This window comes from Typopeltis vanoorti, chromosome 5 (genome assembly GCF_054136105.1).
Source record: "Typopeltis vanoorti isolate ZY-2024b chromosome 5, IOZ_Tvanoo_1.0, whole genome shotgun sequence".
Taxonomy (NCBI): Eukaryota; Metazoa; Arthropoda; class Arachnida; order Uropygi; family Thelyphonidae; genus Typopeltis; species Typopeltis vanoorti.
The window spans coordinates 43,235,898-43,259,899 of NC_143553.1; the positions used below are offsets into that span (position 1 = coordinate 43,235,898).

At 38.5% G+C, this 24,002-nt stretch overlaps 1 protein-coding gene across 1 annotated transcript in view; it reads right to left on the minus strand.

Annotated features, from left to right (window-relative positions):
* LOC150106343 (Fanconi anemia group I protein-like) overlaps positions 1-24,002 on the minus strand; it is a 370,741-nt gene that overhangs the window by 28,100 nt on the left and 318,639 nt on the right. Inside the window, exons 14-15 of the mRNA XM_090392981.1 lie at positions 4,408-4,495; positions 2,672-2,873 (exon numbers count right to left, since the gene is read on the minus strand). Of these exons, the coding sequence (XP_090249107.1) occupies positions 2,672-2,873; positions 4,408-4,495 (290 nt within the window). The remainder of the gene's footprint in view (positions 1-2,671; positions 2,874-4,407; positions 4,496-24,002) is intronic.

Sequence of the window (24,002 nt, forward strand, 5' to 3'; positions counted from 1 at the left end):
GGAAGATTAATAGGACTGTATGTTTTGCCAAACAGGCAAATGTCGTGACAAAGATCCTATTGAGTCACAGAGGATCCTTGTACTATAATATGATGCAAAATCTGACAGAAAACATCTTCCACAATGGATTATATTTCTTTCAAAAATTATGGAGCTTTGTGTACTTCAGTTGTGAAACTGGAGTATCTACATCTAAGGTTTCTTTAAGACATTCGCTGCCAACTACGAGTATACTAGTAGTTGGTATATGAGCATCACAAACCAACTACGAATATACTCGTATGATGCTTACCGCCAGCAATGAGATTACTTGTACTGACCTTGAAGAAGTGAAAATGCTTGGCGTTCGGAGCTAGCAGCGAAAATGTGTAATATCGTAGATGATATATGAGCCTCACAAGCCAACTACAAATATACTCGTATGACGCTTACTGCCGGCAACGAGATTACCCGTACTGACCTTGGAGAAGTGAAAATGCTTCGTGTACGGTAACAAACTCTGCCCAAGTAGCATGGCAGCGAATGTGTTAAAGATGGATTGGTCAAGGGGGACCAATTATATCATCTTCATGGTCGCAATAAATGGACTTTGATTGTGGGGACATTTGAAATCACTAGTATACTCTACCCAAATGAGGATTATTGATGAACTACAGGAGCATGTTAAATATAGAAGCACTGCTATCAGAAAACCATAATACCATCCAGGAACCACTGAGCATGTTAGGGCTATCAAAGGTGAGACATCTCAACAGCTGTGACAAGTAGGTCATTTTCAACACCTCCTCTGAAATACATTCAGCCAACAGTGTTTCTTTTTGCAGTTATCAAGGGATTTCTTTACTTCATACATTTATCAAAATAGGTTGGTTAATCCTCATTTCTGTAGTGTCCTACACCAGTATACTATGTATATTCTTCTAGCTGGTTTGCCTATTTTGTGGGATGAAAAACCAGTTTCCTGGAGAAAAAAAGAAAAAAAAGTATTTTGCATCCTAGATGGATGCAAATTACCTAGGTCATTCCAACTAAAGGGCACCGTCAATACCAACTGAACTACGTAGGTTCAATCAAGGGATTTACGCATAATTTTATCATATTGTGTTCTATAGTGCTGCAGGTTGCTGACATTCATGCCGACACCGCAAAGGAATGCGTTTCAGAAATACAAGGTTTCCAAACCATATACATTGACACATTTTCATTAGTTCATCATCATCATCAAATTCCTGCCATGTACCCTCAAGGGGTGTGTACAGGATATGATAGCATGACATGAAAAATTTACATCATTATTGACTTCCTATCTACAATTTTTCTCAAACTCAGTCTGTTACCTGTCAAGACTCCAATATTATCAGATCTCATATTTCTATCTTCTAAGGCACTTTTTACCATATCAATCCACCTGTATCTTGATCTTCCTCTGGGTCTTTTTCCTGCAAACCTGGCAGAGAAGTTTTGCTAATCTTTCCTCGCCAATTCTGGTTAAGTGACCATGACCATACCACTTGAGATTAGCTCTACTAACAGATTCCTGGATGCTGACAATGTTAAGTTCTTTCCTAATATCATCGTTTTTAATAGGATAATGCCATTGATGCCATGTGTTCATGCCCCCTAATCTTTCTCAGAACTCTCATATCTGTGGTCTATAGTCTTTGGTCAAGTGTTTTACTTCTGACCCAGCTCTCAGATCCATAAGTTAAAATTGGTTTGAACACTATCTTGTATACAGCTAATTTAGTGTTTTGACTAATTTCTCTCTTATTCCATATAAATTTATTAAGTTGACTGCCTACCATACCAGCTTTGTTGATTCTGTTGTCTATTTTAATTAATATTTAATTAATTAATAGTAAATTAAGTATTTAAATAAATATTTAATTTACCATCTTCACTAAAGATCATGCCGAAGTAGCTGAAATGTTTTACTTGTTCTATAGGTTCTCCATTCACAACGTAGTTGATATTTTCAATGCTTCTGCCTATTTTCATTGTCTTTGTCTTGTTATTGCTGACCTTCATACCATATCTATTACAACAGTTATTCATTTTAGTCAGGGAATCTTGCAGACTTGTGCTGGATTTATTTAGAAGTATAACATCATAATAACCTTTCGTGGATAGGAACAACACACACTGTGGGGAGGGGAGGGGGGTAAATATACTGGATATTAGTATAACAAATGTTATCTTTTCTAGAACTTCATAGCAAAAATCTTTTTTTTTTTCACACATCTCTACTGAAACTATATATAAATAAATATAAGGAAACTAGTCTCTCATTCAATGAATTAATCACACCTATTTTACAAAATAAAGCAGTGCCACAGACTCACATGAATCCATGCAAACACACACACAACCAATTTAAATGACAAACAAAATGCTAGATTTATCACGACACCATTGTGCTAGCTCACAAGTATATAATAGCATACTTGTTAAATGTCTTTAACTACATTGACATCAATATGGATGAAATGTATCCCTCTTCATGTACTTCACATCCATAACATTTTGATCTAATATCAATAGTATTATCATTTTAATATTCACTTTGCACCTATAGCAACTCTGGTGTGTATATACATCAAGGCCAGCTGGGTGGATAAATAACTTATAGCTTTCCATTGTGTAACATAATAACATTCAAAAAATTACTTGCCTACTAAATAAAGCTTTTCGTAGCACAATCATAAGAGCATCCTTTAGTGGCATGCTGATTTTTAAAAGTGGGGTAAGAGCTCTGAGTAAGCCTACAGCAGATAAATGAGGAAGGAAAGGAAGGTAATCAAGAACTTCTCTTAGTTTTGCTGATGCATCTAGAAGCAGCTGAGGTGCTGAATGTATAGTTCTTGCAAGGAAATCTACGAGAAAAAAAAAAATCTGAAATTAATCTAGAAAACTTATTACTAGAAAAATGCATCATACATCATTTAACAACCTCACACAAATGCCTTATTTATTAAAATGTAATGAATTCTATTCCATTTTCTCCTCCTCTCAAAGCTAAATGTTTATATATTCAAATCTATGATATTCCATTTCTAATTTTCATTTAATAAATATTGTAATTTGTTGATGTAGTACAAATAACTTAACTCACTTTGTACATTTCCTATATGATCTAGAAAAGAATGTACTTGAAATTTCAATGATTCCATTTAAGCGATAGTTTTCCATCTTGATAATTAGAAGGTAATATTCCATTTCTCATCTGAATGCTTAAAAAAAGGTAATCATTGTATTTTCTCATGTTAAAAAACTATGTAACTGGGAAGAGACCTCCTTACAACCTATGCAGAATATAAAGATCTTGTTAGAGCAGAGGACAGTATACTCCACTGGTCTTCTCCACTGATAAAACTTTGCACTGCTCAAATAATTCAATCATCAAGCTCGTCTATAATCAATATCTTGAAAACTGAACTCTCACCATTCTCAAAATGGATGGCAATAATTTAGTAAATTACAATGCTTTTAAATCACAATCCTCTCTTATTACTTGAAAGGAAGTTCTTGCTTCACTTCCCCTAACTTTGGATGAATATTCAATTGCTAAACAAGGTCAAGTTATCTTGACCTTGACTTTTACATCTAGCTTATCCTAGAACAAACACATCATGTTCTAACCTCTTCAGCCTCACCACCAAAAACCTTGGTATTATTTATCATCAATCCATGACAGGTTGTAAACCTACCATATTACTATTAGTAGGATGGGTGTGTAAGGGCAAGATAATGAATGGTAGAAATTTCTTTTTTTTTTTCAAGCCACTTCAGTCCCTCAATCTAGTATATTATCGTATTTCAACCTGAATATCACTACTCCAGCTATCATCCCAAATGTCAAGTTTCTGATAGTTCCCTACCTGAAGTATTGATATGTACCCCTCAGTATATTTTTATCTTCCTATATGTTTTTTTTATCACATTTCTAGCATTTGTTACCTTCTTTAATAAAGCAATCACTCCACATACCCAGAATATTCTTTTTTTGTTGTTGTTGTTCTTTTTGTTCATGTTTACCACTTTTGATTCCTTATGTGATACTCTTTCCTCTAGAATGCTTTCTTAAGACATCATGGCATTTGCTCAGCTACTTTTACTTAGAATTTGGCTTTCCTTAATTTTTCTCTATGTTTTCCACAAACACATGCTAACTTTACTATAAAAGAACTTTTATATAATTTCGTATTTTCACTAATAAAGAGTAAGCATAGAAATATGAAAAAATGAAACTGAAGCCAAATGAGGTCAGAGACATTATTCAGGTGTGTGCAAATCAAATTACGCTGTTGTCCCAATAATTATTTCAACACTGCACTAAAGACAATACATTGAAGATTTAATTTAAATATAAATGAATTTAAAATTTTATAATTATTAATGATCAATTACCTATATAGTGAAATATTGGTCTTGATGTTTTTGTAATAATGCGATTCAAAATTTGCTCCAAAATTTCTATACGTACAGCACTATGCACCTATAAAATAACAAAACAATATTTACATTAAATCGCAATAATATTCTATCAACAACTTAACTGAAAGAATTTTTGAAAATTGCACATTTCTTCCCTTTTTTCTCAAAACAGAAATAAATTTCTTGCTTTCAGAAATTTATAATGGCAAATGACTAAGAAAGAAATTATTAAACTAAGCTAATGGTTGCATTTTATATTAACAATATATGAATAATTATATCTCCAATGTTATTCATCAATGTTATTCATCTGGTCATGGGAGGACTTTGGCAAGAATATAGAAAATAAATATCAAGAAGGTGGCAAAATATTCTGGAGGTTGTTGAAGAAGCTTAGGAATGGAGGAAAGAGTGCTGTAAAAGGAATTAGAGATGATAAAGGTGAAATGAAAACAGGAGAAAAAGATATCCTTGAAGTATGGAGTAATTACTTTGAAAAACTGCTAAATGAAACAAGCAGTGATGACAGCACAGTGATAAAAAACACTGACCAGGCATGCAGTCAGGAATACATATCCATACTTGAAGTAGAAAAAGCCATCAAAGGCTTGAAATGTGGAAAGGCAGCAGGAGTAGATGATATTCGACCAGAAATGCTGAAGTATGGTGGTATAAGAGTCTTACAGTGGCTGCACTGCATAGTTCAGAAAGCCTGGACAGAGGGACGAATTCCCGATGATTGGAGTAGAGCTCTCATAGTACCCATATATAAAAAGGGAAATAAAACTGAATGTGAGAATTACAGAGGTATTTCCCTACTGAGTGTTCCTGGCAAGATCTATGCAAGTATACTTGAGAAACGGTTGAGAAGAATTGTGGAAGAAAAGCTTGGTGAAGAACAAGCTGGATTCAGGCCAAATAGAGGCTGTCAGGATCAGATCTTCACTTTACGACAAATAGTCGAGAAAGCATGGGAATATAACAAAGATCTGTATTTAAGTTTTGTCGATTTGGAAAAGGCATATGACAAGGTGCCAAGAGAGAAGCTATTCAATACGCTGCAGTTATATGGTGTCAATGGGGCATTATATCAAGCAATACTTAGTCTTTATTTGAGTTGTGAGTCAGCAGTTAGAATTGAAGGAAGTACAGGAAGATGGTTTAATGTTAAATCTGGTGTGAGACAAGGATGTACATTATCCCCTCTGTTATTCATTATCTATATGGATCACATTATGAAGGAATGTGGTATTAAACCTGACATCAAAATTGGAGATGTTAATGTCAGCTCTTTGCTTTATGCGGATGATGTTATACTTCTAAATAAATCCGCTACAAGTCTGCAAGATTCTCTGACTAAATTGAATAGCTGTTGTAATAGATATGGTATGAAGGTCAGCAATAAAAAGACAAAGACAATGAAAATAGGCAGAATCATTGAAAATGTCAACTGTGTTGTGAATGGAGAACCTGTGGAACAAGTAAAACACTTCAGCTACTTAGGCACAATTTTTACTGAAGATGGTAAACTAAATATAGAAATAGACAACAGAATCAGCAAAGCTGGTATGGTGGGAAGTCAATTCAATAAATTCATATGGAATAAAAGAGAAATTAGTCGGAACACTAAATTAGCTGTATACAAGACAGTGTTCAAACCAGTTTTAACTTATGAATCTGAGAGCTGGGTCAGAAGTAAAACACTTGACCAAAGACTAGAGACCGCAGATATGAGAGTCCTGAGAAAGATTAGAGGCGTGAATAGATGGCATCAATGGCAATATCATATTAAAAATGAGGATATTAGGAAAGAACTTGACATTGTCAGCATCCAGGAATGCGTTAGCAGAGCTAATCTCAGATGGTATGGCCACTTAAATAGAATGGGAGAGGAAAGATTAGCAAAACAAGTGTTCTCTGCCAGGTTGGCAGGAAAACGACCCAGAGGAAGACCAAGATATAGGTGGATTGATACAGTACAAAGTGCCTTAGACGATAGAAATATAAGATCTGATAATGTTGGAGTCTTGACAAGTAACAGACTGATTTGGAGGAAAATTGTAGATAGGAAGTTAGTAATGATGTAATTTTTTCATGTAGTACTGTCATATCCTGTACACCCCTTGAGGGTACATGGCAGGAATTTGATGATGATGATGATGTTATTCATCATCCATAGCAATCACATTATATACCTTAGGGCTAATATCAAAGCTGGAGATCTTCAACTCATCTCTTTACTTTGTGATATTATTATGATCATCATGATGTTATATCATCAATTTCCTGATATGCATAGTCAAGGGGTGTTTCAGTGACAGCTGGAGTAGTGATATTCAAGTTGATATACGATAATATACTAGATTGAGGGACTGAAGTGGTTTGGAAAAAAAAAAAGAAATTTCTACCATGACAGCACTACATGACTAAGTTTAACATTATTATTAGTCTCCTACCAACAAGTTTCTTTCAAATTACTTCTATTACTTGTCAGCACTACAATACTGTCCTATCTAACATTTCATTCTTCTAAGGCACTTCTGACTGAATCAATCCACCTAGACCTTTGTCTGCCCATGGGTCTTTTTCCTGCCATCTTGGCATCAAACACCTGTTTTGCTAATCTTTCCTCTCCTGTTCTATTTAAGTGACCATACCACTTTGAATTATCCCTGCTCGCACATTCTTGAATGCAAACAATGTCAAGTACCTTCCTAATGTCTTCAGGCCCTAATTTTCCTCAAGACTCTCATATCTGTGGTCTCTAATCTTTGATCAAGTGAACAATATTATACTGTTAAATAAATCCAATAAAAGTCTGTAGATTTCCCTAATTAAATTGAATAACTGCTTCACTGTAAATTTGGTATGAAAATCAGAATAAAAAGACAAAGACTATGAAACCATCCTGAATGCAGAACTTACAGAACAATTACCTCACATAACAGCACCGATGTGCTATACGGTTCTTGTACTTCTTGCGGGGGATAAATATAAAATTAACAATATAGCTATTTAAGCACAAATTAGCAAAACTAGTATGTTAGAGAACCAAGTGAATAAATTTATATAGAATAAGTGAGAATTTCATCAAAAAAAATTAATCTACCTAGCTTGTTAGTGTGTTCTTCCATAGGCTATACAGTTTTCTCTTGTATAGTTTCATCAATGTGGTACATAGCTTGTAATCTTTTGATCTCAAAATACATAAAATACTTGATGATTAACCTCCCAACAGGTCAAAGTGGATGAAATACTCAGATATCTTAGGATTTTTCATGGATAAAAACATCACTGGCATTCTGCCTTTCATCATATAATTACCCTCCTCTTCCATTAAACCCTTAGCAGTGATTGTAAAGCCATTAGCAGATTAACTGTAAGGGATCTTTGTGCCACTTGACATCAAGTACACCGTGTTAATTGGAATTTCTTCATTGTTCTTCAATGTCTAAACTTTCTGAGGCACAATTTATTTATTGCGTTTCTTCCCAAAGATGAAAATGAATTTCTGTACCCTGCCACTTCAATTCAGGTTATTATATCATCCTCCATCAACCACATCTCAGAGATCCCAATAATCTTTAGCCAGGTTGATACTATCAGCTCCACCAATTCATCTCCTTTATTTGGGAACTCCTGGCATTATTATAGGGCATAAAAATGTCACTGCTTCTATACTATCATTGTTCTCTCTCGACCCCCCCTGGGCTCAATGTTACCTCATGTCGTTCCCCTTCTCCCAAGCACCCATGCCTTCAAGAGGCCACCCCTGCTGCATTCCACCCTTGGAATTGTAGTTTCCCTGCATTGACACACTGATTCGTTCAGAAAACAGCAATCTTTCCAGATGCTTTTGTCCTTCCTCATTCAAATGCAAGCAGTCTCTAGCATACAGTTGCCTTCTATCCTCAAATGCCCTCCAAGCATCCACATATTCCTATCCTTTCTTCTGACACATTCTGGCTATTATGCGATTCAGTATTGCTGCTCTTCTGCTCAGCTCGTCACTATCATACCTGGGTAACATACACACACAATCTTCCCTCTCTGCGTTTTCTTTTGCACAACTTCAAGCAAGAATTTCAGATCTCTCGCCGCCCGATTTACACTGCCTCTGAAGTCATTCATGCCCACCACACAATCATTTCATCCATACTTTCACCTATATTAATTGCCATAACCACATTTTCTCTCATCCCTCCAGGCAAACATGCCTCTGGCATCCTATCTTGCACACCAGAGATCATCGAGTCCCCATACATCACACCTCCAACCACTCTGTTCCTTGATTGCTCACCTTCATCCTCACTCTCTCTCCTAACCCTTTCTCTCTGTGTTCCCCTACTTACCTGCTGTCCTCGCATCACTCTGTCTTTGGCTCCAGCACTCCCTCGCATTCTTCTCATTTCCTCTCTCTGACTGTTTCCATTCTACCCTCTATCATTCCCATAACTCTCTCTCTCTCTCCCCCCTTCACTTCTACTGTTTCCATTCTCTCCTCTTCTAGTATTCCCATACCTCTCTTTCCTTTCCCTCTATCCTACTGTTTCCATTCTCTCTTCTTCTAGCAATCCCATACACCTCTCTCATTTTCTCTCTCCTACTGTTTCCATTCTCTCCTCTTGTATCATTCCCAAAACTCTCTCTCTCTCTCCCCTACTCCGATTCGCCTTGCATTTATCTCTTCCATTCTCCTAATTTCATCTTTCATACTTCTCATCTCATTCACAAGACATTCCATCTCCTCTTTCAGCTCATCTGTCTCTCTCTCTGCAAGTCAGTCACTCTTAATCGAAATTCATTCTCCCAAACAAAACCATCTCCGAAACTTTCACAGTCACTGATACCTTTCACATTATCGACTATTATTTTCTCATTCATATTTCTTTCTTCATTCTCTCCTATCATGCTACATGTCTTCCGATATTCATTTCCCGTTTTTCTGGAGCAACTAGGTCAGTTATCGATATATCTAATTCATTTATTTCCTCCCACTGCCTACATTTTGCACACACACATATACTCCCTCTCTCTCTCTCTTTCTCTCTCTCACCATCCATATATTCAACTCCAGAGATGCATACATGCTGCAAGCACTGCATGTCACAAAGTCCCTTATTATATTACATATAATAGAGTTCTTAAATGGCAGAGGACTTGGTGACACACCATTTGCGATTGCAGCTGAACCTGCCATCATTCCTTACTGTCGAGGAACTACTAAAAGTAATCGTTTATATATAAATGCTATATAAACACTGTATTATATGTAAATACTAAATGTATATAAACGCTAAATGTATATATACATATATATAAACGCTATTCTCGTGGAAAGGCTTAGACGTTGGTTATGCATTTTCACTATATTATTTCAGGAAATTACAACGTGGAAAGGCTTAGACGTTGGTTATGCATTTTCACTATATTATTTCAGGAAATTACAACGTACTAGGATATACATTAAATAAATTTTAATATATTTCTATATTTCGGCAGCGTCACGCTGCCATTTTCAAGAACTTATGTACAAGATACGTGCACGCAGGCACAGCACAAACAATAAATGAGTAAGAAGAATGAAGCTATTATTTCTCCTAAAGTCCTGATGGCGCCCTCTAGCGGGCAATGTTGGTATTCTTGGGCGATTGGGCTGGAGGTCTTCTGATGTAGGTTTCCCAAATTTGAGGAAGTCTCATGCAGCCAAATTTGTTGAGGTTTGGCTCGTTTCTTAGGGCTGAAGCTGATTCTATGAAAAGCCTTTCATATCTGTATTTGCTACGGTGTATTATCCTGGCTTTTTTCCACCGTATTCTATGGCAGGTATCCAGAGCATGGTCAGCAAGACCAGAGTGGCTGTATTGGTGAAACCGGATGTAGTCCTTGTGTTCTAAAATTCTGATATTTGCTGTCCTGCCTGTTTGGCCGAAGTAGGACAGCTTACAGCTGCAAGGGACCTGGTACACCCCAGGTAGGGTGTACCAGGTCCCTACCAGGTCCCAGGTCTCTAGGGGGGGAGGTTGGTCTTTTGTTGAGCGGATAAGGGATGCCAATTTTTTATATGGTTTGTAACAAGAAGTTATGTTTTTTTAGGATTTTTGTGATTTTTTCTGAGGTGCCTCGGATGTAAGGTATGGTGATGGATTTAGAGTAATCCTTGTTGTGAGGGGGAGGGGGGGGTTGTGGTTTACTGGTTTTAATATTTTTTGGATTTGGGGGGGGGGGGTAGCCATTGGCTGAGAAGGTGTTGAGGATGTGGTTTCGTTCTGCGGTTAGGGCAATGTCATTCGAGCAGATAAGTTTAGCCCTGTTGTGTAGTGTCTTAATGACTCCATATTGTTGTTGTGTGTGGGGGGGATTGTTGGTGAATGTATCTGCCTGTATGGGTGGGTTTTCTATATACTGAGAAAACCAAGGTTCCATCAGGCTGGCAGGTGACCAGTGTGTCTAAGAACGGAATGCAGTTGTTTTTTTCCTCTTCCAGGGTGAATTTGATTCTGGGGTGTTGGTTGTTTATGTGTGTTAAGAAGGAGAGGAGTGCATCAGAGCCATGTGGCCAAATAGCGAATACATCATCTACATAGCGAAGCCAAATGGTTGGTTTTTGTGGGGCAGAGTTCAAGGCTTGCTCTTCAAAAGTCTCCATATAAAAGTTGGCCAAGGGTGGGGAGAGTGGAGAACCCATGGCTGTCCCCTCTATTTGTTTGTAGAATTTTCCTTGCCAAACAAAATAGCCCGAGTTCATTGTGAACTGAAATAGGGCTGTGATATCGGGAGGAAATTTAGCTTGGATTAGCTCTAAGGATTCTTTGAGAGGGACATTCGTAAATAAGGAGGAGACATCAAAACTGACCATTATGTCAGTGTGTTTGAGTGTAAGGTTTTCTATACTGGCTTTGAAGTGGGCTGAGTTTTTTATGTATGAAGGTGTGTTGCCAGTATAGTGTGAGAGAGCTTTGGCCAAATGTTTAGCTAGTTTGTATGTGGGGGAATCAATGCCATCCACTATGGGACGTAATGGCACATTTTCCTTGTGAATTTTTGGGAGTCCATAAATACGGGGGGGGGGGGGGGGTATGGAGTTATATGGTTTTAGTTTGTTAGTGATTTCCACAGGCCAAGAAGTGACCTTCTTAAGGAGCCTGTGGAGTTTTCTAATTTGTGAGTTGGTGGGATTGTATTCGATAGGGAGGTAAGTGGCACGATCTAACAATAGAGATTTCAGCTTACCTGTGTAATCTTTTTGGTTCAGCAATACTGTGGCATTCTCTTTGTCAGCTTTGGTGATTATTATTTTCTTGTTTTTCTTTAATTCTAATAGAGATTTAATATCTTTATTGGGCATGTTGGTTTCAGGTGGTTTGGCTTTGGTTAGGACACAAGCTACATCCAGTCTAATATCGTTGGCGACGTGGCTAGGGAGGTGTCGGATCCCGCGTTCAATCCGTATCATGATATCCTCAGCAGGTATTCTTTTGGGCGCAATGGCGAAGTTGTGGACACGTGCGAGGGCGTCGAGTGCTTCTGGTTTCACACTTAGTGACGACAGATTCACTACCGTATTGGTAGAAAGTTGCGGTTTAGAGATCGCGACCTTTTTTAAATTTTCGAATTTTTTGATGTGTCGATCTCGAACTAATCTAAACTCTTTCTCCGCTGCAGTGCACGAGATGTCATGTAAAATCGACCAAATTTCGTGGCTTAAGGTGCTTGAAAGGTCATCTTCGAGTGCCTGTATAGCTGAGTTAGCTTCACTCAGGAAACGGAGAGTGGCGGCAATTTGTTCTCTGAGTAAGGCTTGGCTGGCACGGTTATAGATACGAAGTGCCTTTTGCGAAGAGAAACGGTGTTTGAATTTCACAAGGGTTAGGGATTACCTGGTTATCCTGGCAGTTGTAATTTCCTGAAATAATATAGTGAAAATGCATAACCAACGTCTAAGCCTTTCCATGAGAATTACGATAATCCACGGAGATGTTACCGCACGTAAAGCATGCCATTACGGTAAATTGAAGTTGAAGCTAGCAAGACAACTGAATCGTCTCGCCTTCCTGAAGCGCTGCCGGGATAACCAGGTAATCCCTAACTGTGTGAAATTCAAACACCGTTTGAATTTCACACAGTTAGGGATTACCTGGATGGGTTGTGGTTGATGTGGTTGATGGAGGATGATATAATAACCTGAATTGAAGTGGCAGGGTACAGCATTTTTCAGCAGGATAGGAAACGAAAATGTGGTGGTGGAGTACTGCTTATGATAAGTGATGACTTATGTTCTCTAAGAGTGGAGGCTTTGGAAGGAAGTGACACAAATGGTTTTGAAAGCATATGGTGTGAGGTAGAAGTGGCCAAGACAGGATATTTAGTGGGGTGTTGCTATAAACCAGGGAGCACAGAGTGTGGGGACCAGGAGATGTTTAGGCAGTTGAGATTGGCAAGTGTAAGAAGAATGATTGTTATGGGAGATTATAACTACAACAGTATAAGCTAGAAAGAGGAAAATGCAAGTAGTAAGAAGGGGGTATAATTTCTGGAATTCTTGAGGGACAAATGTCTTCGTCAGCATGTAATAGAGGGAACAAGAGGTTCAAGAGTTTTGGATTTGGTCATAGCATCAGAAGAGCTGATAATAAGTGAGATGACATCTCTCCCACCAATTGGAGAGAGTGACCATGTGGTTTTGACTTCAGGTGTATCAAAGAAAAGGGAACGTATGTGGAATTATAAGGCGGGTGATTATAATAGTCTTAGGTATCAACTTGGGGCAGTTCCATGGAGAGCAGAATTGGAAGGCCAGGATATCATTAGTGCTTGGGAAATTGTGAAAGAATATTTCTTAGCAGCAATAGTAAGCTGTATTCCGTGGGCGAAGAAGTGAACACAATTTGGTGTAAAGTGGATGACAAACGATATCAAACAGGAACTGCAGTTGAAAAAGAGATTATGGAAGAGATACAAGGAGAGGGGTGAAGGACAGATACATGAAGAATATAAGATGCACGCCAGGAGAGTGACCAGAATGGTGAGGAAAGGCAAAACTGGAATATGAGAAGAGAATGGCACTAAGATCCAAAGAAAATCCTGGGGAATTTTTTAGCTATGTGGCCAGTAGGTGGAGAAATGATTGTGGAAGAATGACATTGCAGGATAAAAATGGGAATAGAGTGATTGATTCAGAGAACATAGTAGAGTTGTTCAATGAGCACTTGGATACTGGAGGAGGTTTTATTACTAAAGGGATAGGGCAGGTTTAGAGGTGGAAGAGGAGAGTGTGTTCCAAATACTGAGTACTCTGGATGTACCAGGAGAGAGAGAAGGGTACTGGATGGTATTTCACCAAGGGTTTTGAGAGAATGTGCTAAAGAACTGACAGCTCCGTTGACCTTGCTTTTCAATAAAAGCCTGGCTGTGGGAAAGGTACCCAGGGAATGAAAAGAAGGTAAAATAGTGCCGCTGCATAAGGGTGGTGGCAGACTGGAAGTGTCTAATTATAGGCCTGTTTTTGTCATCAGTAGTTGTTAAGGTCTTGGAGAAATTAGTGAGGGACTACACTGATATAAAGGTTGAACAATACAGGTCTCAGTACTGAGCCCTGTGGAACCCCACTTGTAACCTTCTGCTTCCTTGATATTGCCCCACCATACACAACTCTCTGATACCTATCAGTCAGACAATCCTGAATCCATTTGACTAACCTGACATTAAATATCAGCTTATCATGTGGCACCCTGAGAATCAACATGGATTTGTTAAGGGGTGCTCCTGCTTTATTAATATGATTGCCTTTTATAATAAAGTGACAAGAGCATTTGATGAGGGAAAGGCATATACTGCCGTTTATTGGGATTTTGCAAAGGCGTTTGACAGGGTGCTACATGATAAGCTGATATTTAAGTTGCAACACATGGGTTTAAATGTCAGGTTAGTCAAATGGATTCCGGATTGTCTGATTGATAGGTATCAGAGAGTTGTGTATGGTGGGGCAATATCAAGGAAGCAGAAGGTTACAAGTGGGGTTTCACAGGGCTCAGTACTGGGACCTGTATTGTTCAACCTTTATATCAATGATATTGAAAATGGATTGCAAGGGGACATTCAGTTGTTTGCAGATGTTGAGAAGCTGGGAAGGATTATCAGTAATGGGGCAGATGTGGCAGCTCTGCAAGAGGATTTGAATAAACTAGACAGATGGGCAAATGAATGGCGGTATCAGTTTAATGCAGCAAAGTGTAAAGTCTTGAGGTTTGGGATCCATTGATGGGAGGATGCATATTTGATTGGAGGAGCTGTACTGGAGGAGTAGGTAGGGGAGACGAGATCTGAGGGTGATGATTGATAGAAAACTGAAATTCAGCAAGTATATTGCAAAGGTAGTGAGGGTAACTCAGAGGATTGCTGCAATACTGAGAAGGATGCTGACCTGCAGAGATAAAAGAGTTATCATTCTGTTGTATAAGACCCTGATCAGACCACACTTAGACTACTGTTTTCAGATTTGGTCCCCAGGATTTAAAGGGGATAAATTGACTGTGAAAAGGTACAGCAGCAGCAGACTGTACAATATGAGTTATGAGGATCGAATGAGGGAATGTGGACTGGAGTTTGGTGGATAGAAGAAGGAGAGGTAATATGATCGAGACTTTTAAACTGTTGAGAGGAAGTTACAGGGTAGACATTGGAGAGTTCTTTCACTTGGTGGAACAGCAGGAAGGAATGATGACGGGGGGGGCCATCCCTGGAGGTTACGAAAGGAGGCTGTGCGCAAGAAGGTGAGGAGTGGCTTCTTTGCGTGGAGGGTGATTGAACCTTGGAATGCATTGCCTGAGAGAGTGGTTGGAGCAGGAACGGTCAATGAGTTCAATTAGTGGTATGATAAACTTTGTGTTTTCTAAAAACGACCTCCCATGATGAGTCTTTTGATTCCATTGAGGCCAGGATAATAATAATAACAATAATAATCTATCGAGATTTCAGCATGAACTAGTTTGCCTTTCACTTAATATTGAACAGATACTTTTATTTTGTAAATTTCTTTGTGCACATTTCTATAATATCCTGTGCTTAACCAGTATAGATATGAAAACAGATGAAAGATATCTGACATCGACAGATTCGAAATTTATGCTCATGTAGAAGAGTCCAATTGTATCCCCTCCCCTTCTCTCTCCTGGTACTGAATTATAAATATCACAGACAGTATTCAAAATCTATTACTTCATTTTACCGTTTTGGGTAAAATGAAGTAAAATGAGGTAAAACGAACGCCATTACTCTTTCCTATTATCAAATTCAACCAGCCGATTGTCTGTTCAATTGTTCATATTTCACTTTGTTTTTTAAAACTATTCCTATGTAGCCACTGAAGATGGCCTGTAATCTTCAGACCGAAATATTTGGCAAATTAAACATTATTCTTGTGCAAATGTGTATATATTTCTAATAGCTAAACGTGTTGAAAACCTCAAACAGCACATCAATGCTCTGAACAAAACTTTTACTTCCAAAATACATGCAGTGGAAGCTAAGCTTGAACAAATTGACGACCAGTGCAACGCAAACTCACCTTTGCCCATGAATGAACTCCGCAATCTAATCGCATGAACGGTAAACAACTTGACGAGGCCAAAAACAAAAAAATTCAATGTTATTTTGAACTTTCTGATGGAAAATCATTAAAAGAAGACATCAACAAACTAGCTGACGAATGCAACATTGATTCTAAGAATATTGTCAGGTGCCATCTTTTCGGGCCTATAAATAAAAGAAAGGATGGAACGAACTTCCATGTCTAGTAAAAGTGACTTGTGATAAGCACATCAAAACTAATAACAGTGATCAACAAATTCAAAGACACTTGTCCCCAATCATGCATATGTGCTCGACCAGATTTAACATTTGCACAATGGGAACAAGGAAGCCAGCTTCAACAACAACTTGCAGGAAAACATCAAAATGGTGACTACAGTTGGATCATCGACTACAGACAAGTTAAATTGATACAAAAACCAAGTGATGCCACTAGCTGCCACCATGGTGACCAGCATGCAGGCACTGCATAGGAAATGTGCAAGACCCCTGCAGTCAAACGTATGACTCACAAAACCCTACATATCTACTTCAGCAATATTGGTGACCAAAACTCCAACCTTAATAGTGTCCACTACCACCTTCGGTCTACCAAACCCCCACCTATTTAACTCCTTTTGAACCGGGGGAGGGGGGGGCATCTGTGCATGCATCCGCTCCAACATATCTTGCCAGAGAGCACCCAACCTGGAATCACACAACTTTGACTTTCTCTGGATGAAAATATCCCTTCCCAATTCAGTCAAATTCATATGCTGTCTCTATCGCTCCCCTAATGCAAGTAACTACTCTGAACTCTTTAATTTCCTCTCCATAAAAATTGACTTTCTTCAGTCCCACTTTCCCAACAGCGAAATCATACTCCTAGGAGATTTTAATGTCCACAGCACCAACTGGCTTTCCTCCTCCAGGTGTACAGATCTTGCAGGCAGAGATGCTGAAACATTTGCCATCACTAATGACCTTACACAAATAGTTCAGATGCCAACCAGAATACCTGATAACTTGAACTACTCTCAAAATACCCTAGATCTCTTCCTGACCAGTGACCCTTCCAAATACACAGTGAATGTAGAGGGGTCCCTTGGCAATTCTGACCATAACCTAGTGCTCATCTCTTCCCCCATGGGAAGAGATGAGCACTAGGTTATGGTCAGAATTGCCAACATCAGAATATGCCTATGGTCAGAATTGTCCCACTTCGCACTGTTATGATGCCAAACTACTCTCATACAAGAGTAGTTTGGCATCATAACAGTGCCAAGTGGGACAGCCTCCGCAACTTCTATGTCTCATTCCCATGGTTAGACTATTGCTTCTGACCTTCCAACCCAAATACAAGCACCGAACTTATAACCAAAGTAATCCTCACTGGAATGGAAACATACATTCCCTAATTAAACCCTGGTTTTCCAAAAGATGCACCAAGGCTGTACAAATGAAAAACCAAACACACCATTACTGGTTCAAATCAAGAACTCCATCCTCCTTTAGAGCTTATACCCAAGCGCCCAAAATAAATGCAAAAAAACAATGAATGCTTCCAAAACAGAGTTCGAAAGAGCAAAAAGCAGGAAATTATTAGCAGCCTGTCCAAACGGCAGCTGAGCCTTTTGGTCTCTCGCCAAAGTAATCGGTTGTAACTTCTTGCCCAACACTGTTCCCTCCCCTATCATACCCAGATGGCTTCAATGCATCATCACCTACAGAAAAGGCCAATCTCCTGGGATCACACTTTGCCTCCAATGATTGCATAATTGACAATGGCAAATGTCCATCAACCATTCCACATGCCCAACATACAATGCCCACTATATCTATCCTTTTGTCAGAAAGAGATCAGTAAAATACTGTCAAAATTAGACACAAAAAAATCTCCTGGCCCTGATGGCACTCCTCCAATTGTACTGAAGGTTTATGCACCAGAACTGACTTCTGTCCTATGTTGCCTATATACTGTCTTACTCCACTGGTATCTATCCCACAGACTGGAAATTGGCCTATATTCAACCCATTCCCAAGAAGGGCGACATCATTGCTGTACAACTACTGCCCCATCTCGCTCACCTCAGTCCTGTCCAACATAATGGAAAAAATCATCAATTTCCAACTCACACACTACCTTGAGCTACCTGTCTAATAAAGAACTACCAGCATGGATTCCGTCACTGCCGATCAACAGGAGATCTGCTCACATGTCACCCACCTCTGGACAAATGCCATGGAAAAGTTTAGTGAATCTCAAGGGGTCGCACTTGATATCTCTAAGGTGTTTGACCGGGTCTGGCACAAGAGTGTACTAAGCAAGCTACCATTGTTTGGTCCATCTCAAGACCTCTGTAGATGAATTGCCAGCTTTCTGTCTCGATGCACACTGTGTAGTGGCGGATGGCTCCTTATCCTCTCACCATTCTACTAATGCTGGAGTTCCACGAGGTTCTGTCCTCTCACCAACCCTCTTCCTACTATATATATCAATGAGCTACTTCGGCTTACCGGGGTAAGCCGAAGTACACACTTTTGCAGACGACAGCACACTGCACTCCTCCCTTTCTTATGATAAACCTTAATTTATCATAAAGTGAATTGTGTGGGGTAATCCACACAACTCACCTCAACTTACAGAACATCAACCACCACTGCCCTCAATTCTGATCTCCACGCCATCCTCCAATGGGGTTCAGATAACCTAGTCAATTTCAATGCTAATAAGACCCAGTACTGTCTCATTTCTCATAAAAGAGAACCATTTTCTCCCAGTATTGTTTTTAACACTCAAATGTCCAGACAATTTGAGATTTCCCTTCTTGGTTGGAATTATCCTAACATCAAGCCTTTCCTGGCATAACAACCATTTCATTCACAACCTCTAAAAACTAGGATTTCTTTTCCACTCAAGACGTTACTTCACTGCTCAACAGCTGTTAACATTATACAAATCACAAATCCACCCAACCATCGAGTACTGCTCTCACATATGGGTTGGGCCCCAAAAGCTCCCTCAAAATGCTCAACTCAATACAGAGGAGAGCAATCAGACTTATTAATGACCCATCTCTTACCAACTCACTCCCCCCATTTTCGCATCGACGATCGGTATCTCCACTATGTGTATACTATAAATATTTCCATGGAAAATGTTCCTCTGAAATAGCATCAATAATTCCTCCACTTAGTACTCAGCTCATTGGAACACATGCAGCTGCTGATCAACATCTTCACAGAGCACCTTGAAACCCACAGAACAAGTTTCTTCTCCTCCTTCTCCTTCAGCCTTGCAACTGCTATGCTACAGAACAGTCTTCCCCTCATGTTCCCTAGGAAATATGATATACAATCATTCAAATCAAATGTGAACAAGCATCTTCTTTCCCAACCCACCACCCATTCACGGTACTAATGTAACATAGGTTGATCAACCAACCTCTCATGCATGGGCTAAACAAAAAAATAAAACATAAAAAGTGCTTGAAATAAGGCAATAATACTGTTGTCTTTGTCAGAGCAGATACATGAAATAAGGCAATATTGTTGTCTTTGTCAAAGCAGGTAAGTGAAATAAGGTAATAATAATGTTGTATCTGTCAAAGCAGGTACTTGACATAAGACAATAATATTGTTGTATCTTTCAAAGCAGGTACTTCTTAAAAGTCCGGACTATTTTTTTGCAATCTATAATTAGTTGTTCAGTTGTTTGCTGAAATTATTTTAAAATTTGTAAATACTATGCTATATTTTCACAATATAAATACTGCATACCACATGTTTATATGTATTGGAGGGGGTGCTTAAGGGTCAAAGCTGTATAACTGAGAGGAGACCTCCACAGAGCCTTTAAAGGAATGCAGAGAACCGACCAGGGCTTATGACCTAATGTCCAATTCTCACCTTTTTGTTGTGCACCCTGTTGGGTATCTACCTGGATACCGAACGAACGAGGATGGGCTGGCAATTTGTGATTTAGCCGACCAAATTGTATTCTTATTGGCTTAAACCAATATACAAAATGATGGTACAACATGACAAAATTTCATGCTGGCTTGGGCGTCGCCCAGTTACACAAGGCCCCCATTGTTTTCGCCAGGGAACCAGGATGAACAGCGAAAAGTCAGCTACTGGAACAAATCTGAAAGCACATCCCAACTCAACATCACCAGAGTTAAACATCAGTACTATCAACATAAGAAGCCTGAATGGAAAAGAAATGGAGCTAGCTGAGGAATTAGATAAGTACCAGATCGACATAATAGGGGTGACTGAAACAAAAAAGACAAAAACTGGTGAGATCTTTCTGAGCAATAAATACAAAATGTTATATTCAGGCAATAACAATGAAGGAAAAGAAGGAGTAGCCATAGTATTCAACACAAAATACAAGGATAATCTTCTTGAATGGCAGGCAGTCTCAAGTAGAGTGATGTGGGCAAATATCAGAATGAGGAATTGGACAATGAGGCTCATTTGTGCCTATGGTTCCCACAGGAGGTTCTACTGAGGTAGAAGTGGAGGAATTTTTTGATGCTTTAGAAAAAGCAACTGAGACAATGAAAAAGGAAAAGCTGATCCTTATTGGGGATCTAAATAGCAGAGTAGGAAATGATTGTCAGACACAAAAATATTTTGGGAAAATTTGGAGAAAAGAGCAAAGTTAATAAAGGCAAATACTTTTGAAGAGAAAGTCTTAAACTCTGCCCCACAAAAATCTACCATATGGCTTCACTATGTTGATGATGTGTTTGCTATTTGGCCATATGCCCAGATACACTCCTCTCCTTCTTAATACGCTTAAACAACCAACACTCTAGAATCAAGTTCACCTTGGAAAAAGAGCAAAACAATAGCCTCCCCTTCCTAGCCACACTAGTCACCCGCCAACCTGACGGAACCTTGGTTTTCTCAGTTTATAGAAAACCCACCCATACAGGCAGATACATTCACCAACAATCCCCCCCCCCCCACAATAATATCGAGTTATTAAGACACCATTCAACAGGGCAAAACTAATCTGTTCAAATGACCAAGCCCTAACTATTGAACTACATCACATCCCTTAACACTTTCTCAGCCAATGGCTACCTCCAAAAAATACTAAAACCAGTTATCCACAACCCACCACCCCCTTCACAAAAAAAAAAAAAAGATTACTCTAAATCCATCACCGTTCCCTACATCCAAGGCACCTCAGAAAAAATCAACAAAATCCTAAAAAAACATGACTTGACCTCTTGTTACAGACCATATAGAAAATTGGCATCCCTTATCCACTCCACTAAAGACCAACCACTTCCACTAGACCTACCTAGTGTATACCAGGTCTCTTATAGCTGTAAACTGTCCTACTTTGGCCAAACAGGCAGGACAGCAAATATCAGAATCTCAGAACACAAGGAATACATCCGATTTCACCAGTACAGCCACTTTGGGCTTGCAGACCATGCTCTGGAGACTTGCCACAGAATAAGGTGGAAGAAAGCCACAATAATACACCGCAGCAAGTTCAAATATGAAAGACTATTCATGGAATCAGCCTCAGCCCTTAGGAACATGCCAAACCTCAACAAATTTGGATGCATGAGACTGCCCCAAATTTGGGAAACATATATCAGAAGAACTTCAGACTAAAGGCCAAGAACACCTAATATAGCCCCCAGGGGGCACCATCAGGACTTTAGGAAAACGATAGCTTCCTCGCTTCGTTTCACATTTGCTGTCGTGTAGTACTTGCTTGCATGTGTCTTTTTTCTTAAGTTCCCATGAAGATGGCAATGCAACGCTGCCGAAATATCGGAAAGTATATATTAAAGTTGATTTAATTTATATTTCTAGTGTATGCTGTCAATTCTTTACGTATTTAGTTATCATGTTTAACCAGCGTATAAACCTTTCTACAAGAATAACAAATATGATAAAAAATGTGGGAAAGCTATAAACATAAACAAAACAGTCCAACTTATCCATTACATGGTATGATTAGCCTCTTATTTCTGAGTTAGAGTGATTTTGATGTATTTTTTCCTTCCTACTTTTTCCAATCCTTCCTAAAATTACTGTACCCTTGACACTCGGTACCAGTTAGTATGTCTGATTCGGATAGCCAGGTCTCACTAATGGCTACAATCTCAGGTCCCAACATATTGACTAAAGCAACAAAACTCTACCTCTTTGTTTCTGATACTCCTAGCATTCGTGAACAGACATAATAATCTACCTGCATGTTCTTTTGTATACTCTTGTCTGCAGTCTGCATGACACAGTTTGACAACTTGCAGATCTCTATTCATTTCTAGTGCCTTATATATGTAGACATCTTTGACACGTTTGATGGGTCTGAACTGGACGAACACAAAGCCGAAGTCATTCTCTCCTTGTCAACATTTCCATGACAAAGCCCATTCCCGTCATTAACAAAGTTATATAACATTGTTGCTCTTACACTCATATTCTCACCATTCCTCTCTTTATAATTTAGTTTCCCTGACTCTCTCTCTCTCTCTCTCTCTGTTAGATCTCATACCAGTCATTAGTTTTTCTAGACTCCTGATACCAAATGACGTCCCTCTTATACAAATCCAATTTTTCCTCAAAGTCACTCCACACATCCAGAAACTCGCATCCATTTCTTCTACACAGCCTATGCATCAAATCATTTGCCATCATAGCCTTTCTTCTTAATTCATTTTTATACAAACTGAATGTTAGTACTGGGCAACAAAAGTTTTGAATTGTCAATCATGAATGTGTTAGAATATGTAAAGTGATATAAAAGTTAAACAGTTTCCAAATCCAAATTCAACTTATGTATAGAGTCAGAATTGTATGACAATAAACAGTGCATTATTAGTAAAGGTAAAAGTGTAAGTGGTAAAAATCAATGAAATTCACTTTTTCTGTGATTGTTAACATATACAAATGGATTCAAACTCAAGTTTCAGATCAAGTAAGTCCAAGCAAAAATTAAAAGACCAGCCAAATATGAGTACGCAGGCCCAAAACAAACTCCCTAATTTATATAAGGCCAAGTTAGCTGATTTAACAATTCACTGAGTATAATGTGTTACATAGGAGAAAAGATTAGATGAAAAATTTTCATACAGAGTTTTAAAGAGAAAATTATTCGAGTGATTTTATTTTGAAAGTCTGTAAGAAGTGGATGATTAATAGAGGATGGACACCATTTCAATATCTATATTACATTTCATTTTGATTCAGATATATCTAAATTATAATCACTGGTTATAATCACGTTATAACCATGGAACATTGTGTCTAGATGCATAAGTGCACATAACACTACTTGAATAATTAATAGCTTTAATGGAACATCTGTAGGCATATTAAAGTTTCATGGCTTACACAAGTAACAAAAATTATATAGAATTTATTCAAAAACTCCAATATATTTCATCCACTATTATGCAGATACTATCAGGGAGATGGACCATTAACCACATTCAAACACAAATCAAAATAATGAGTCAAAAATCATGCAATTCAGCTTGTGTCTCAGTAACAGCTGGAATATGATATTGCACTATTAGAGCACAAAGGACTGATTGTAGTAAGTTGTACAGATAAAAAAAAAAAATAAATAATTATTAATTTAAAAAAATTATGTAGTGATCACTTCCCAAACCTTGCATATTGGCATACAGTCTAATTGGTTCAGGTTCAAACAATTTCTTAGCATTTCACGTTTCAAGGAAAAGACGATCAAACTGGAACTTGCTGGGTTGAAAAAGTTTTGTCTGGTTCCAAAGAACTTCCTGTAAAGTGGAAGAATGGCCAGACTTTTCAGATTCCAAAAAGTAATATAGTCTTGACGTTTTTCAATACTAATTGAGGCAGAATGGCAAGCCTGTTAAAAATAGGAAAATGACATGAGTAGGGTGCTTGATAGACACCCGGTAAGGAAAGAAGTAGTAATGTATCCTTTGTGATGGTAGGAAGGAAGACAGTTTCTGAGCTGGTTTGAAGGAAGC